The 18,613-nt window shown below is 43.2% G+C and overlaps 1 protein-coding gene across 1 annotated transcript in view; it reads right to left on the bottom strand.

The window, feature by feature from the left end:
* Positions 1-2,818: 2,818 nt before the first annotated feature.
* C5 (complement C5) overlaps positions 2,819-18,613 on the bottom strand; it is a 53,062-nt gene continuing 37,267 nt past the window's right edge. Inside the window, exons 33-41 of the mRNA XM_034416634.3 lie at positions 17,470-17,524; positions 16,363-16,465; positions 14,745-14,822; positions 11,766-11,871; positions 11,081-11,170; positions 10,137-10,226; positions 8,125-8,208; positions 6,026-6,164; positions 2,819-3,848 (exon numbers count right to left, since the gene is read on the bottom strand). Of these exons, the coding sequence (XP_034272525.2) occupies positions 3,716-3,848; positions 6,026-6,164; positions 8,125-8,208; positions 10,137-10,226; positions 11,081-11,170; positions 11,766-11,871; positions 14,745-14,822; positions 16,363-16,465; positions 17,470-17,524 (878 nt within the window). The 3' untranslated portion in view covers positions 2,819-3,715. The remainder of the gene's footprint in view (positions 3,849-6,025; positions 6,165-8,124; positions 8,209-10,136; positions 10,227-11,080; positions 11,171-11,765; positions 11,872-14,744; positions 14,823-16,362; positions 16,466-17,469; positions 17,525-18,613) is intronic.

The raw sequence follows: 18,613 nt of genomic DNA on the forward strand, positions 1-18,613 counted from the left end.
TATCTTCTTCTCCTTCTCTACCTTTTTTCTCCTTCTCCTTCTCCTCCTCCTCCTCCTCCTTCTTCTTCTCCTTCTTCTCTACCTTTCTTCTTCTTCTTCTTTCTTTCTTTCTCCTCCTTCTCCTTCTCCCCCTCCTTCTCTTCTCTTCCTGTCTATCTTCTTCTCCTTCTCTATCTTTTTTCTCCTCCTCCTCCTTCTTCTCCTGTCTATCTTCTTCTCCTTCTCTTTCTTTCTCCTCCTTCTCCTTCTCCTCCTCCTCCTCCTCCTCCTCCTCCTCTTCTCCTCCTGTCTATCTTCTTCTCCTTCTCTACCTTTCCTTCTCCTCTTCCTCCTCCTCCTCTTCCTCTTCCTCCTCCTTCTCCTCTTCCTTTACTTCTCCTCTTCCTTCTCCTGTCCATCTTCTCCTTCTCCTTATCTGATGACATTGATGATCTTATCCATTCAGTCGTGTCTGATTTTTGGTGATGCTAATGGCCAGATCTCTCCACGTATTCTGATCTTGCCCTACTTCTTTGAATTTTTCTATGCTCTGGCTGGTAGCAGCTTTTATGATATGCAACCATCTTGTCCTTTGGTAACCTGTTTTCCTTTGACTGCTAACTCTTCCTTACATAATTACTTTCTCCAGTGAATTCTCCTGCACGACATGGCCAAAATAAGTGAGACTTTTGTGAACTTGAGCTCCTTGTCTATCTTCTCCTTCTCCTCCTCCTCTTCTTCATCTCCTTCTTTATCAACTCCTTCACTTCCTTCTCTATCTTCTCTTCCTCCTCCTTTTCTTCCTCCTTCTCCTCTTTCTCTCCTTCTCCTCCACCTCATGTGACTTGAGCATCCTTCACCAAGATGCTACTACTGCACAATAACCCACTTCATCATCATAGCGAAGTAAACATCTCCTTTAATAAGTAGAGCTTAAACTGTGTGTGATACATCCACACAAACTTTCTTGGTCATCATATGAAAGTTGTTCTACCTTTATGTCTTCTAGAATATTTTCCAACTTCTAGGCTGGCCCACTTGTTCACTGTCTCCCGTCCCACAACTAAACCAATCAGTAGCCCAGATATAACCTGAAGCTGGTATTAGATGAAAACAAAGCATATTTTGTGGTATCTCTCTTATGCCGCGAGAAGCATTGTGGTGGGTCAAACTGAGAAAGCCCTCTAATCTCAGTGTCCTGTTTCCTGCAAGGGCCCTTCGGGATTCCCAAACTTTTGCAAGAAAATAAATGCCCGTATTCTTTATTGCAAACAGCCACTTAAACAGGCTTTCACACCCTCAAAGTCCAAATTTATCCCGACCCTTAAGGGAGCGAATGATCTTCCCTGATTTTGCATCATGCTTTATCTTCAGCAAAATAAACAAATCCCTCTTTTTTTTTAGAGAGAGAGAGAGAGACAAGATCCAGGACCAAGGATCCTGGAAACCAAATATAACCATCTCCAAGGCAAATGTGTTAGCTTGCAAGAGCCTTTGTGACAAAGCTGCATTTTGCTGCTTGTTAAGGGGGGGGGGCGGGGAAAACAGTTTTTTTGCAAAACACCCAACAATCCAGTATCTGCAGTTTTGCAAACTGTATCGGTTTCCACCTACACAAGGTTGCTTTTGTAAATCTTTCGGCTGCAAGATTGGCTGTCTAAATTAGGGGAATCCGAGGTGTTGAGCTCTGTGCCAGCCACATCCTCTTGTGTTTGGGGGGGTGGTTTTAGCTTACTCTCTGCAGTCGTCGGAAGGATGGGGCTGAAAGGGATTTACCAGAGGAAATTGGTCAGCTGCGGAAAGTACCGAAAAACTTATTGTTAGTTTCGACTTGCATTTTGAGGCCACAACTTACTCAACACTTCAAAAGTTGCTCCTGCGTTGTTTACCACCTCTGTGGAAGGGGCTACTACACAGCCCTTTCTTCCAGATCATCGAACTTGGATTTTTTTTTTTGCACGGAGTACAGGTGGTTCTCGACATACAGTCGAGCCCAAAGTTGACGCTGCTGAGTGAAATGTTTGTTCAGCGAGTTTTGGGTCCCGTTTGTACGACTTTTCTGGCCACTGTTGTGAAGTGAATCTTTGCAGTTGTTAAGTTAGGAACCCGGGTGGTTCAGTGATATGTGGCTAATAAGGCGATCACGTCACCTTGGGACACAGCAATGGCCGTAAGTGTGAAACAGTCGCCGAGCTGGTTTTGACCGCATGACCATGGGGATGCTATCACAGCTGCTAAGTGTGAAAAACGCTCACTTTCTTCAGTGTAACTTTGAACCGGTCACGAAATGAACCGTTGCACGTCGAAGTGTATCTCTATAAAAAAAAGTCCTGGTATTGTTTTGTAGATTGTCACAGGAGTGGTGCAGTGGCAAAGAGGTGGAGCTCTCACCTCACAATCAGGAGGCTGTGAGTTCGATCCTAATATTTCTCTTTCTGGGAATATATCTGCCGAACAAAACTCCACATTGGTGATAGGAAGGGCATCCGGCCAGTTAAACACTCAGCTCCGTTCAGTTGCCCAGATTCCACTCCGCAAGGGATTATGGGGTTGTTAAATGATGATGGTGATTGTAGATTATCACACCCACTTTTGTGAATCAATGAGTTTTGGGCTTATGTTTGCCATGTTCTGAGGAGGGTTTTTATTTTTCCCCCCTTTAAAAAAGAAAAAGGAAAAAGGGGGACTTGTAGAAGGGAAATATCTAGAGCTGGATGTGTTCTTGAAATTAGAAATTTATCTCCCTCTTTTTTTTTCCTGAAGCAGAAATGGTCTTGCTATCCTGTGATTTACATCTTTCAATGATATAAATTATTTTACTGACCCTTTTTAACAAATGCAAAATTCAAAGTGATTTATTATATATAAAATTTTACATATGCATATAAACTATGAAGGCTGAGTGATTTATTATGATGATCATTTTTTTTTTAAATCAGGAAAAAGGACAGGACCAAAACATTTTTATTGACTGTTGGGAATCGTCTTCTTTCCTGCTTAGTTTTGAAATTCCGGTAAGCATAGCCTACAATTTCAAGGAGTCATGAGGACTAGAAACTTTTGAATTGGCTTTTGTTGAGGTTTAAACAGTCAGCTACACAAGAGGTGGGTAGGCTTTTGATGATGATATAAGGTTGGAGGAAGGAGGAAGGCTTAGCAAACTAGCTAGTGAGGCGAGTTTGGGCTGAAAGAGAGGAACTGGCCCAAAGGCACCTAGACAGCTTTCATAAGGTGGAACTAGAACTCACCCTCTCCTGGTGATTGGCCCAAAGTCATCCAGCCAGCTTTCATGCCTAAAATGAGACTAGAACTCTCAGTCTCTTGGTGATTGGCCCAAAGTCACCCAATCAACTTTTGTGCCTTAGGTGAAACTAGAACTCTCAGTCGCCTGGTGATTGGTCCAAAGTCATCCAGCCAGCTCTCATGCCTAAAATGAGACTAGAACTCTCAGTCTCTTGGTGATTGGCCCAAAGTCACCCAATCAACTTTCGTGCCTAAAAATGAGACTAGAACTCTCAGTCTCCTGGTGATTGGCCCAAAGCCATCCATAGTGGCTGAGGAATTCTAGGAGCTGAAGTCCGCAAGTCTTAAAGTCTCGCCAAGTACGGAGATCCCTGATCTAAAGCATGATCATATATCCCCTACTTGCTTATGATAACCGTAGAAGTCCATAAGAAACTGTCTAAAATGCCAGGTTACACGAAGCCCGAAGTCTTTTGCAGGTCTTTTCAGGAATTTAACAACCGCTGAGAAAGAGATCGTCAACAAATTCGTCCAATGATTCTCGAAAGGTTTGGCAAGAATCACAGGCGGCATTTGGGGAGGGCCACCACTCAATCCACGTCGAGTCGTCCAAGGGATACTGGTATCTACGGAGAAGGAAAATTATATATATATATTTTTTAAAAAAAAGAAAACCGGCAGATGTTCACTCTGATGGAGGAAATGCAGGTGGCTGATGGGTGTTTCCTACTGCGCCATCAGTCCAGGTTAGAAGCAGAGTAGAACTGCTGTTTAAAAAGTCTTAACAACATTGTAGTTAAAACTCACTCCACTCTCCTGATTTTAATCTCTGAATATTGTTTCTCAATTTTGGCAGGTTGAAAATGGGTGGCACTTCGACTCCCAGAATTTCCCAGCTGGCTGGTTGGGGAATTCTGGGAATTGAAGTCCCACCCATCTTCATAACCCTCTATCTCCTTCATATTCCAAGAAAGAAAGAGAAAGAAAGCGAGGAAAATGAAATCATGATCTCGTTTTACTCAGAACAGCAAGAGAAGTAATCCCTTCTTCCTTTCCTTTCCTTTCCTTTCCTTTCCTTTCCTTTCCTTTCCCTTCCTTCCCTTCCCTTCCCTTCCCTTCCCTTCTTCCTTTCCTTTCCTTCCCTTCCTCCTTTTTTCCTTTCCTTTCCTTTCCTTTCCCTTCCTTCCCTTCTTCCTTCCCTTCCCTTTATCTGTCCTTTCCTTTCTTTCCCTTCCCTTCCCCTTTCATCTGACCTTATCTTTCCTTTCCTTCCCTTCCCTTCCCTTCCCTTCCCTTCCCTTCCCTTCCCTTCCCTTCTTCCTTTCCTTTCCTTCCCTTCCTCCTTTTTTTCCTTTCCTTTCCTTTCCCTTCCTTCCCTTCTTCCTTCCCTTCCCTTCCTTCCTTTCCCTTCCCTTCCCTTCCCTTCTTCCTTCACTTCCCTTCCTCCATTCTTTTCTTTTCTTTTCTTTTCTTTTCTTTTTTCTTTTCTTTTCTTTTTTCTTTTCCTTTCTTTTCTTTTCCTTTCCTTTCCCTTCCCTCCTTTCCTTTTCCTTCCCTTCTTCCTCCCTCCCTCCCTCCCTCCCTCCCTCCTTTCTTTCTTTTTCTTTCTTTCTTTCTTTCTTTCTTTCTTTCTTTCTTTCTTTCTTCCTTCCTTCCTTCCTTCCTTCCTTCTTTTCTTTCTTTCTTTCTTTCTTTCTCTTTCTTTCTTTCTTTCTCTCTTTCTTCCTTCCTTCCTTCCTTTCTCTTTCTTTCTTTCTCCACTCATCTCGTAGTAAACAACTCTTAAACTACAAGCTTCGAAACTTCCCCTGTATAACTTTTCAGTACTTCCAAACCAAAAATTGTCCTTGCATAAAACCACACAGCTGTCTCACTCCTATTATTAGTTCTTACCAGCCAGAAATTCTTTTCACATTCCCCATCTGTACTGATGCCACTGCTATAATTGATTTTGTGATACATGTACCCAGCTCAGGTTTTGTTCCATTGGCCCAGAAAGATGAAGATGGAAAGATTTTCAGTCTAGCATGCATGCAACCCAAACGTTGCTTAGCAGAGATGGTTATTTAGGCGTCTAACCTTGCAGTTTGTCAGGGTTATCGGTTCTTCCTCAGGGGTCCCTATTCAGGTTTTCATCCCTCTATAGTAAATCAGTAAAGGTAAAGGTTCCCCTTGCACATATGTTCTAGTCATTCCCGACTAGGGGGCGGTGCTCATCTCCGTTTCAAAGCCGAAGAGCCAGCGCTGTCCGAAGACGTCTCCGTGGTCATGTGGCCAGCATGACTTAACGCCAAAGGCACACGGAACGCTGTTCCCTTCCCACCAAAGGTGGTCCCTATTTTTCTACTTGCATTTTTTTACGTGCTTTCGAACTGCTAGGTTGGCAGAAGCTGGGACAAGTCACGGGAGCTCACCCCATTACACGGCGCTAGGGATTCGAACCACCGAACTGCCGACCTTTTGATCGACAAGCTCAGCCTCTTAGCCACTGAGCCACTGCGTCCCTCAGTAAATCAGTACATTGTATTATTGCAGCTCAACTTCATTAGATTGTGTAGATGTTCCACCATAGTAGATGCATATTGTGGAGTCCTTGGCAGTCTCTGAGCTTGGTTGTTTTCTTGCAGACATTTCATTACCCAACTAGGTAACATCATCAGTGCTGTAGAGTTCCTTCTAGCACTGATGATGTTACCTGGTTGGGTAATGAAACGTCTGCAGGAAAACAACCAAGTTCGAAGGGCATCAACGACCCCTTTTGGGGTGAAGGACTGCCCCTCCAACAGAATTGTGCTTGGCTTACTTGGCATTGGCCCCCTCTCCTGTCTTCAAAGCCTCTTTTCCCATGATCAAGTAATTCTCCTTTGGATTCAGCTGGATATCCGTACAGGAGCTCTTTTTAATAAAGATGATTTCTGCGTTCTTCTCGGCAAAAGTCACCCCTGCAGAAGAGTTGAAACATATTGAAGGAAACCTACAAATCGAACATTCTTTTCATTCCGTTTAAATCTAATAGAAGAGACACTCTGTAGCTCAGGGTTGAACTGTGGGGTCCTTGGTGCCGTCTGAACTTTCATTTCTGAAAACCTCAAATCTCCAGGCAGTTTCTAAAGGACAGATTGTTAATATACAACCATAACTGCATTCAGTATAAACTTTAAAACAGATTCATTAGAGGGAGCATGGAGAACCGCAGCTGAGAAGCAGGGGTAGGAGATGATCAGGTTGACCCGGAGGGAGGCGTCAAACGCACCATCAGTCATGAGTCCTTGCATTCCCACAAGAGATCTAAGTCCAGCCTATCTTGAATTCTTTATGTTTGACCACTAGTAGTTCAAAATCTTGTAGAGAGCTTAATCTTAAGATAAATGAAACATATGAAGAACAATTTCTGGAATTGTCTAATCTAATGAAAAGAAGGACCAGGGGAGACATGATAGCAGTCTTCCAATATTTGAGTTGCTGCCACAAAGAAGAAGGGGTCAAGCTATTCTCCAAAGGACCTGAGGGCAGAAGAAGAAGCAATGGATGGAAACTCATCAAGGAGAGGAGCAACCTGGAACTAAGGAGAAATTTCATGGCAGTGAGAACAATTAACCAGTGGAACAACTTGCCACCAGAAGTTGTAGATGCTCCAACATTGGAGGTTTTCAAGAAGAGACTGGACAACCATTTGTCTGAAATGGTATAGGGTTTCCTGCCTGAGCAGGGGGTTGGACTAGAAGACCTCCAAGATCCCTTCCAACTCTGTTCTTCTGTTAAATCTTTATACCCATTTGAACTGCTCCTGATTTCCCTGGCGCTTGACATAAGGGATGTACAATATTAGCACATTTCATAAATCTAACATTGACAGCACCTGATCTCCAATAGTTGCAAAGTGTATGCGTGCTGAATGCCATTGTGATTAATACTGAGATTATCTCCTGGCATTTCCCCCAAAGTATCTTGCCTGTTGTGTGGTTTTTTTCATTGCTAACGTGACTTTCTGCATTTTCTTGCCACTATTAGATGCATTTTTTAGAGCCATATCTTGACCAGTCCCAAAGGTGTTTTTTTCAGGAGACAACTGAACTTTTTTGTTTTTTCTTTTGAGGACGTTTCGCTTCTCGTCCAAGAAGCTTCTTCAGCTCTGACTGGACGGTGGAGAAATTCATTTCTTATGAGATAGCATCGAAGTCTGACAGAAAGGCTTTATATTCCTTGCAGACAGCTGGTCGTTTGTGTTCTTTGAGAGAGTCATTGAGGCCACTTGGAGGTTTGTCTGTGCCTTCAGGGTCACCTGAGTAGTGCAAATGGGTGAGGAGCCTTTTTGGAAGTGCTGAAAGGACAGCTGGTCATTTGCGTTCTTGAAAGAAAAAAATCAGAAAGTCCAATTGTTTCTTGAAAAAACATATTTGGGACAACCATGACCTGGATGGCTGAGAATCTCCATAGACATAAACCTCCAAGCGCTTCAAGGACCCTCTAAAAGAATGCAAATGACCAGCTGTCTGCAAGGAATATACATCCTTCCATTCCCCACCATCCCGTCAGAGCTGAAGAAGCTTCTTGGATGAGAAGCAACAAAAGCACCTTTGGGACAACCATGACTTGGATGACTGAAAATGTCCACAGACTCATATCTTGATAGGTGACTTGAACTGTAACATACAGGGAAGTGGAGATGCTGAAGGATCGTGTCGTTTCAGTGGGCAGGTTGATTTGAGGATGCGAAATTGGAGAGCAGCAGCATCCGTGCAAGCCGCAGTAGCAGGAAGCGAAAATAATATTGCTTAAATAGCAACAATAATTTTAAATAAAGAAATGTTTAGGCTGCCCAGAGTCACCGGGCGATGGGCAGCATAAAACATTTTAATAAATAAACGGAGCCTTTCCAAATCAGACCAGACCAAAGCTCACCTAGCTTATAGGGTTCCAGAAGGAATGCGTGGTATCTAACAAAGCTTCCTTCTTCTTTGGATGATTGAATAACCACTTTGTAAACTGAAGGGGTAGAAAGCAGAAAGAAACAGTTTGTTAAATCAATACCATCGCCGCTCTCACCCTCAAATATGCCCTACACCATTCTGATTCTCCTTCATATTTCCTAGGTCAGTGAAGGTTGGAGAAGGCTGGGATAACATCTGGATGCAAGGAACAAAATTCACATATTCAGTGCAGGGCGTAATGTCAAGTCTAAGCCCAAAGAAGAGAGAGTGAAATTCAACTGAGTTCATTTCGTTATCTGCTTACATCCATTAGACAGAATCTTGCCAGATTAAAGCTATAACCTTCTAACCTAACAGATATATTAATGGGAGACTCTACGTTGTGGCTCCCCTGAACCTCTCTGGAATGTGCTGCCTCCTACCTGGGAAGCTGTAGTGCTATTGCCGACGATAGATAGATAGATGATAGATAGATAGATAGATAGATAGATAGATAGATAGATAGATAGATAGATGAGAGAGAGAGAGAGAGACAGAGACAGAGACAGAGACAGAGAGACGGTAGGTAGGTAGGTAGGTAGGTAGGTAGGTAGGTAGGTAGGTAGGTAGGTAGGTAGGTACCCTGTTTCCCCGAAAATAAGACATCCTTGAAAATATTTAAACGCATGCACAGCTGGTCCCCGCCATTTCCTCTGGTTAGGGTTAGGGAGACAGAGCTGGAAATCAGGTAAGAAGGCAAGAGGAGTCCCGTCTTGCTCCAAGCGCCCCAAAATAATAAGACCTCCCCGAAAATAAGGCTAAGCGTTTATTTTGGGGTTCAAAAAAATACAAGACAGGGTCTTATTTTTGGGGAAACACGATAGGTAGGTAGTAAGTAGGTAGGTAGGTAGGTAGGTAGGTAGGTAGGTAGGATGGACGGACAGACAGACAGACAAACAGACAGACAGACAGACAGACAGGCAGGCAGGCAGGCAGACACAGAGTCCTTTAGCTACACATTCCTTCACAGATAATAAAGGGTTATTTCTTTTGTGGAATATCATTTTGTTGGAATTTCTGGATTTAAAAAAAATCTTCTGGACACTTTTTTTTTTTAATCCAGAAATTTCAACAGATGGATATGTTATTCCACAATCAGGCAGCCTTCAGGATCCATCCCTGCCAGTGCCTCTGATGTGCTGGCTAAACTATCCGATCTCACCTCCTAAAATCTCTCAAAGGATCTTTCAGGATCTTCTCGGAGTTTGCTTCCTACAAATTGGATCATGCGCTAAAGTTGGGGAAATGTGCTTTAAAACGAAGCCTCTATGCCCACCTTGTGCCTTGTAGTAAGAGAGATGAAGAGATAATTAAGAAGGTACTAGATTGTGGAGAAATGGATAGACCGACACTGAAAATTAAGCAGAAAGAAGACACAGAATACCATCAAACATGGAATTTATTCTACCAGTGGTTGGGAAAATTAAGCAGAAAGAAGACACAGAATACTATCAAACATGGAATTTATTCTACCAGTGGTTGGGAAAAAGGGGTGGAGGTTAAGAATATAATTAGTATTGTTGAGCAAATTAAATACCCCACGATGTTTATTAAGCACCAAGAAAGGTAATTAATAAACAATCAATTACAAAGAAAAAAGAAAATCTACGCATCGCTAGGAAATGATGCGCTACCAAGAGCAGACTAAAGTACTGTTAAGTAACACCAGCTGCCTGCAATTACTGCAAATTCGAATCTCAACAGGCTCAAGGTTGACTCAGCCATCCATCCTTTCGAGGTAGGTAAAATGAGGACCCAGTTTGTGGGGGTAATAAGCTGACTTTGTATTAAAAAAAGAACACCGCTTGGGGGGGGGGCCGAAAGCCCTACTAAGCAGGTATATACAAAAGTATAAATAAATAAATAAATAAATAAACGTTTGCACATCCCGTTTCTGATGCTGCGTTTACGGAACCATTTTTCTCTTAGACCTGAGATTCATACCATATGCGATGTTCTCCCGACAAGCTGCCTCTCTTCGGGTATCCAAAGTTATGGACATGTCCAGCTGGGGCTGCATATGTCCACATTCCGCTAGATTTTTGAGGAAAGAAAAGAATCTTTTTCAGCAAGAAAGTTGAAGCAGAAATGATTCCGTGTGATTCTTGGACAAGGATGCATGTTTCAACTTCTACCTTCAAAACGACCCTATATATAGGGCACTGCACACCAGAACAATTGGACACAAGAACAGTTTTTTCCCAAATGCCATCACTCTGCTTAACAACTAATTCCCACAAATAATTTACTAAGACTGTATTACTATTCTTCTTCTTCTCTTCTTTACTAGTATCTATCTCTTTCTACTTATTACTATAACCATGTTTCTTGTATCTTTCAATTTATATTGTTTTTATTTGTTTCCTAGTACAATTTGATAACTTAATAGTGACCTTGACTCTCACTAAGTGTTGTATCTTTTTATTCTTGATGAATATATTTTATTCTCCTTATGTACACTGAGAGTATATGCACCAAAGACAAATTCCTTGTGTGTCCAATCACACTTGGGCAATAAAGAATTCTATTCTGTTCTATTGGAACACTTGCCTCCCCCTTCAGACTTAAACTCATGTTTTTCTTCAATTTTAGTACAGACAAGCAGATGCAGAATTTTCTTTATTTGATGCAGTGTTTAGAAATGTTTTTTTTTATGGTGCTTTAAATTCACCTGCATTTCTTCACACATACACACACTCTAAGACTAGGAAACAAACAAACTCATTTCCAATGAATCATGTTAATATGATACTCTGACACACTGCTTGCTCATATCAACCTCGTGCTCTAAAGGAAGTTCTTTTGTTTTTTAAAAAAAATACATTGAAGCAATTCTTAACATTTTTTCCTCCCAGGTCATTTAACTCAAGTTACTTTTGACTGCTTACCTTCCATACATTTGCATTCACTGCCTTCACATAATTTAAGAAGAGATTGTTCTCCGTAAGCATTATAAAAGATAGTGCACTTTTTATTTTCTGAAACAAACAAAAAAAGTTTCTTTTTTTTTTGGAACAGAGATTGATCATGTAGTAAAGTTAGAGAGGGAAAGGGAAGGGCTAAACAATGGAAGGGAAAGGAAAGGAAGGGAAGGGAAAGGAAGGGAAGGGAAGGGAAGGAAAGGAAAGGAAAGGAAAGGAAAGGAAAGGAAAGGAAAGGAAGAAGGGAAGGGAAGGGAAGGGAAGGGAAGGGAAGGGAAGGGAAGGGAAGGGAAGGAAAGGAAAGGAAAGGAAAGGAAAGGAAAGGAAAGGAAAGGAAAGGAAAGGAAAGGAAAGGAAAGGAATAAGGGAAGGGAAGGGAAGGGAAGGGAAGGAAAGGAAAGGAAAGGAAGGAAGGAAGGAAGGAAAGGAAGGGAAGGGAAGGGAAGGGCTAAATTCTCTTGAAATAAGGTAGATTTCTGAGAAGGCTGAATGCCAAATAAGAAACAGCATTTAACTCTGTAGAATAATCAACGCTAAAGCCACCAGCCTAAATTCAATTAACAAGCTGGTGTGCTGAACGAACGTGCTAAGCCCCAAAACGTCAGATTCTCTTTTATGGGAAAAGCTGACCCAAAATGAATGAATTCCTTACCAGGGTCGTGATAATCATACACCGAGAAGGCTCCCGGACTTGGCATTCCAACCCGGTAAATTTCAGTTATTCGGAAACCAACGCACAGGAACTCACTTCCTGGAATCTGTCAGAATAATGTAAGTTCAGATGGACTGAGGATACATGAAAACCACAAATGATATTTCTCTACCCGGCATTTTTGCCCTGAGATGTCACGAATCTTTGGTGCGTTGCTATGTCAGTTCTTGTCCGTGAGCCAATGTGACTTTAGTTGATTTCCAAACTGAGATCAGTTACAGGGGTGGGGTGTGCAAACCCACCACTGGGTGAGGCAAGTGGGCAGAAGGATAGCCATTAGACCAGAGGTCTTCAAACTTCAAAGCTATGCTGGCTGGAGAATCCTGGGAGTTGAAGTCCACGAGTCTTAAAGCTGCCAAGTTTGAAGACCTCTGACACTAGTCAGGTAGCCAATCTGTTTGGGGCGTACCACTGGCTGTTCGCAACGCTCCGACTACCTTAGTCCCTTCTAGCAAATGCCTCCACGTTTGCAAGGCCCATTTTATGGCATACGCCTCTTTTTCCCAAACCGTCCAATTTCGTTCTGTATCGGTTAGTTTTCGGGAGGTGTAGGCGCATGGTTGAAGAACCCCATGTTCATTTCTTTGTAGGAGAACACCCCCTACCGCCACATCACTTGCATCCGCCCGGATTACAAAGGGTTTCGATGTGTTAGGAGGTCTTAGTATGGGTTCATTAGCGAAGAGGGTTTTCAACGTGTCAAATGCACGTTGACATGATATCGTCCAATTGATTTTTTGTTGTGGGTTGCCTTTCCCGACTGCACTTTTTCTCGTCTTTAAGAGATCAGTCAACGGTAAAGCCACCTTAGCAAATGAGGGGATAAATCTTCTGTAAAAATTTGCAAAGCCCAGAAAACTTTGTAACTGACTCATATCCTACATGGGATTTTCCAGAAACAACTGGATGAAAGAAAATAGCCCAGAATATTTACACCAGTCAGTGGCTCTGTTTGTCTGAAGGGGGGCATCCAACCGCCATTTGAATTGAATTAGGAATGCTAGTATAATATGATTTCCACTGATTGGGAAGCAGGGCTTCAGGACCCTGAAATATACCGTACATCGATTAGGGGCCTGGAGGATAAAACATATGAAGAACGGTTGCAGGAATTAAAGGGAAAGGTTCCCCTCGCACATCTGTGCTAGTCGTTCCCGACTCTAGGGGGCGGTGCTCATCTCCATTTCAAAGCCGAAGAGCCAGCGCTGTCCGAAGACGTCTCCATGATCATGTGACCGGCATGACTCAACGGCAAAGACGCACGGAACACTGTTCCCTTTCCACCAAAGATGGTCCCTATTTTTCTATTTGCATTTTTTACCTGCTTTCGACTGAATAGGCATGATGGCGGGTGGACGTGCTTTCGAACTGCTAGGTTTGCAGAAGCTGGGACAAGTCACGGGAGCTCACCCCGTTCCGCGGCACTAGGGATTCGAACCGCCGAACTGCCGACCTTTCGGATCGACAAATTCAGCGTCTTAGCCACTGAGTCACTGCGTCCCTCTGAATTGAACTAGGAATGCTAATATAATATGATTTCCACTGATTGGGAAGCAGGGCTTCAGAATTCTGAAATATACTGTACATAAATTAGAGGACTGGAGGATAAAACATATAAAGAACGGTTGCAGGAACTGGGTATGTCTAGTTTAATGAAAAGAAGGACTAGGGGGTGACACGACAGCAATGTTCCAATATCTCAGGGGCCGCCACAAAGAAGAGGGAGTCAAGCTATTCTCTAAAGAACCAGAAGGCAGGACAAGAAGCAATGGATGGAAACTAATCAAGGAGAGATCTAACGTAGGAAATAAGGAGAAATTTCCTGACATTGAGAATAATTGGAACGGCTTCCCTCCAGAAGTTATGGGGGCTCCAACAACTGTAGGTTTTTAAAAAGAGATTGGACAACCATTTGTCCGGAATGGTATAGAGTTTCCTCCTGGAGCAGGGGGTTGGACTAGAAGATCTCCAGGGTCCCTTCCAACTCTGTTATTCTGTTTATCGCCTCTGCTGTCCTTCCAGAGAACTGGCAGAATTCAGTTATTTGCACCCTGAACGAACAGCTTCATCTGTGCAGTTTGCAGAAAGCCGCTTCCTGTACCACACTGCTCAGCTTGGCAGACAAAGTGTGTGTGTGTGTGTGAGGGGGGCGGAGAGAGAGAGAGAGAAACCCTACACCACTTCAGACAAATGGTTGTCCAACATCTTCTTAAAAACTTCCAGTGTTGGAGCATTCACACCTTCTGGAGGCAAGTTGTTCCACTGGTTAATTGTTCCAACTGTCAGGAAATTTCTCCTTAGTTCTAGGTTGCTTCTCTCCTTGATGAGTTTCCACCCATTGCTTCTTGTCCTGCCCTCAGGTGCTTTGGAGAATAGCTTGTCTCCCTCTTCTTTGGGGCAGCCCCTGAGATACTGGAAGACTGCTATCATGTCTCCCCTAGTCCTTCTTTTCATTAAACTAGACATACCCAGTTCCTGCAACCGTTCATTGTATGTTTTAGCCTCCAGTCCCCTAATCCTATTTGTTACTCTTCTCTGCACTCTTTCTAGAGTCTCCACATCTTTTTTACATCCTGGCGACCAAAACTGGATGCAGGATTCCAAGTGTGGCCTTATCAAGGCATTATAATATTAACACTTCACGTGATCTTGATTCTATCCCTCTGTTAATGCAGCCTAGGACTGTGTTGGCTTTTTTGGCAGCTGCTGCACACGGCTGGCTCCTATTTAAATGGTTGTCCACCAGGACTCCAAGATCCCCCTCACAGTCACCACTACTGAGCACGGAACCACCTATCCTGTACCTGTGCGACTAATCAGCTGAGTTTGAATAATGCAGCTCTGAGACACAGGATGATCAAAAAAAAAATCACTGATCATTTGAAATAAAACTATGTGACAAAGTCGCAGGAAACTTACCGAGTCTACCTGCATGACGACATGTCCATCGGGCCTTATCTCATACTTTGAAATCAGCTGGTCAACACTATTTGAAAGCTGAGGAGAAAAAAAAGAGAGGACATTTGCCAGGTGATTTTCACAGATATATTCTGGAAGAGTAGCTCAATCAATTGTTTGCTTGCTAGCTAGCTAGCTAGCTAGCTAGCTAGCTAGATAGATAGATAGATAGATAGATAGATAGATAGATAGATAGATAATAGGTAGATAGATAGATGATAGATAGATAGATAGATAGATAGATAGATAGATGATAGATAGATAGATGATAGATAGATAGATAGATGATAGATAGATAGATTGATTGATTGATTGATTGATAGATAGATGATAGATAGATAGATAGATAGATAGATAGATAGATAGATAGATAGATGATAGATAGATGATAGATAGATGATAGATGATAGATAGATAGATAGATAGATAGATAGATAGATAGATAGATAGATAGATAGATAGATCAATCTTTAGAAAAAAGCATTCCTGTTTTGTAACGTTGGTATTTGAATTTTATACAGGACGGTTTTCAATTAAAACATGTGGTTCGAGACCCCGTGTGTTTAGAAATGCATATAGCTGTTCAAAAATATACGGGCAGTCCTCAACGTACAACAGACCGTTCAAAGTTATGACAGCACTGAAAAAAGTGACTTGTGACCGTTTTCCCCACTTATGGCCGCTGCGGCATCCCCAACGGTGACGTGATTTACATTCGGATGCTTGACAATTGATTCACATTTATGACGGCTGCGGTGTCTCGGGCCACGTGATCCCCTTTTGCGACCTTCGGACAAGCAAAGACAACGGAGAAGAAGCCAGATTCGTTTAACAGCCGGGTGACTAAATTTCACAACTGCAGTGGTTCACTTAACCAACGCAGCAAGGAAGGTCGTAAAAGGGGACAAAGCCAGTAGTGAAATCCAAATATTTTTACTACCGGTTCTGTGGGCGTGGCTTGGTGGGCATGGCATGGCTTGGTGGGCGTGGCAGGGGAAGGATATTGCAAAATCTCCATTCCCACCTGACTCCAGGGGAAGGATATTGCAAAATTCCCATTCCCTCCCCACTCCAGAGGAAGGATATTGCAAAATGCCCATTCCCTCCCCACTCCAGGGGAAGGATATTGCAAAATGCCCATTCCCTCCCCACTCCAGAGGAAGGATATTGCAAAATGCCCATTCCCTCCCCACTCCAGGGGAAGGATATTGCAAAATCCCCATTCCCTCCCCACTCCAGGGGAAGGATATTGCAAAATGCCAATTCCCTCCCGACTCCAGGGGAAGGATATTGCAAAATCTCCATTCCCACCCCATTCTGGGGCCAGTCAGAGGCGGTATTTGCCGGTTCTCCAAACTGCTCAAAATTTCCGCTGCCAGTTCTCCAGAACCTGTCAGAACCTGCTGGATTTTTCACCCATGGACAAAGCTCACTTAGCAAGAGTCTAATTTAGCAATGTGAATTCTGGACTCAATTGTGGTTGAAAGTAGAGGATTATCTGTATAGGGAATTCAGATTTCATTATGTTGCTTTTTTTAAAATACATAAATAAAAAATCGGGGATGTCAGTGTTACTTACAACAGCTAAGTCTTCCTCATTTGCTTCCAGGCCATTGGGAAGAGAGATGTCAATCACTGCATGGGGAGAGGAATATTCCCTTGTCCTCCTCCGAGGTTTATATCTACACAGGACCAAAAAATAAAAATAGAAATAGAAATAGTAGCAACTGACTGCTTGGGACACAACCGCTTTCTTGGATTTTGGTTCATATGGACCAGCTGGGATCATCTATAGGGCTTCTGACATTTTTTCAGAGTCTGCGTCAATAAACCCAACCGTTACAATATGGGACAGGAGAGCTGGGTATGACCATCAAAGAGGAAGGGCCAAGAATAAACAAAGGGGCAGAAGATGATTAATTAGGAAGGAGCAGTTTTCTTTCTGGTTGATCTGAACACATTTGTGCTGTTTTCTTGGCAACTGTGTAGAAAGGATTGGCCCATCTCTTCTTCAAGGATGGTTGGGTGTTCCAACACTGGAGGTTTAACAGATTAACAGAGTTGGAAGGGACCTTGTAGGTCATCTAGTCCAACCCCCTGCCCAAGCAGGAGACCCGACACCATTTCTGACTGATGGCAGTCCAGTCTCTTCTTGAAAGCTTCCAGGGATGAAGCTCCCACAACCTCTGTTTCATGGGTTGATTGTTCTCACTGTCAGGAAATTTCTCCTGATTTCTAGGTTGAATCTCTCCTTGATCAGTTTCCATCCATTGTTCCTTGTCTGGCCTTCCGGTGCTTTGGGAAATAGGTTGACCTCCTCCTGTCTGTGGCAACCCCTCAAATATTGGAACACTGCTATCATGTCTCCCCTGGTCCTTCTCTTCACTAGCCATTGGTCTGAAATGCTATAGGGTTAAAGGTTGGACTAGAAGACCTCTAAGGTCCCTTGACTCTGTTTATTTTGTTGTGTTTTGTTTTGTGTTTTCCAGTCTAGCCTACAGCTCTAAGATCTCATGGTCTTCTCACAATCGCCTCCCATTCAAAAACTAACCAGATCCACCCCTGTATTACTTCAAAGCCCAGATTTTTTTAAAAAAAGAAAACATGAGAGAATCTATCCGAAGTAATAAATTTTCTCCGTGCTTTTTTTTCTGACATGCAACAGTCTCAAATTATCCAGACTTACTTTGCACAGGCGATCAACAGTCGGACTTCATTGAAGGACAGGTAGTACTTCTTTTCTGTATGAGCAAAAAAAAAAAAAGGTTGTTTTTCAAAAGAAGAATTTCAGGGGTAATTATCCCGAAGTGGGCAAAATCGAACAGAGGCAAAGATGGGGCCAGGGCCATCTGGGAGGTATGTGCTACTTCCGGAATCTCCAGAGTCGGACAGCAGAGAGGCAGAGGAACAGGAGGAGCCTGTTCCTAGTGCGCCAGAAGGCACAAATAGTTAAAACAAAAGGGACGGCTCGGGAGTAAGGCCTGGAGAATGATTGGCCCCTCCCATAAGGCTTAAAAGAGGAGCAAAGGCACGTGGGCCCTTTGCAGGAAAGCAACGTTGTTAATTCTGTTCCCAGTCGACATCTCTATTTGATTCTGGACTCTGTGTGGCTTTGCCAAGTAGGTCCTTGGCAATGTGTCAAAGGAGATAAAGGTTGGTGATCATCCCGAAGGACTTCTCCCAAATGACTTTTTGCAACTAATTGGGACTCAGCTGTGAATGAATGTAACTCACAGCTGTTGCAATAAAAGAGGTAGTTGGGACTACTCGTGTGTTTTAATGATTCAGTAAGCCTAGGTCACAACAGGGCCCTTCGGGAAGAAATTGTTTAGAGAAGTACTTGCCAGCCAAGCAATACTGAGATTTTAGCATATAGGGGTCATCTAAGCTACGATGGAGATTTGTGGTACCAATATTCTCTGTAGAGCAGGGGTGTCAAACTGGATTTCTCTGAGGGCCAGATCAGCATTGTAGTTCTTCTATGCGGGTTGGCCAGGTTGGGAGGGGGGGGAGATGGGACGAATGCCTCCTGCAGCACTCTGCCGGCTAAAACGGGGCATGGGGGGGCACGAGGCCCCCAGTGCCCCATTTTTGGCCTGGACAGCCTCTTGCACTACCCTGCCAGCCAAAAGGGGCGGGGGGGCGGGGCTCATGTGGAGGCCCCATGCCCCATTTTGGCCAGCAGAGTGCTGCAGGAGATCATCCAGGCTGAAAATGGGGCACCACGGGCCAGATTTAAGCACCCCGAAGGGCCAGATCCGTCCCACAAACCTGCTGTAGAGGTTCAGTTAAATAGGATTGTTCTCGATATTTATTTATTTATTTATTTA

This window comes from Pantherophis guttatus, chromosome 16 (genome assembly GCF_059756535.1).
Source record: "Pantherophis guttatus breed Tessera chromosome 16, ASM5975653v1, whole genome shotgun sequence".
NCBI lineage: Eukaryota > Metazoa > Chordata > Lepidosauria > Squamata > Colubridae > Pantherophis > Pantherophis guttatus.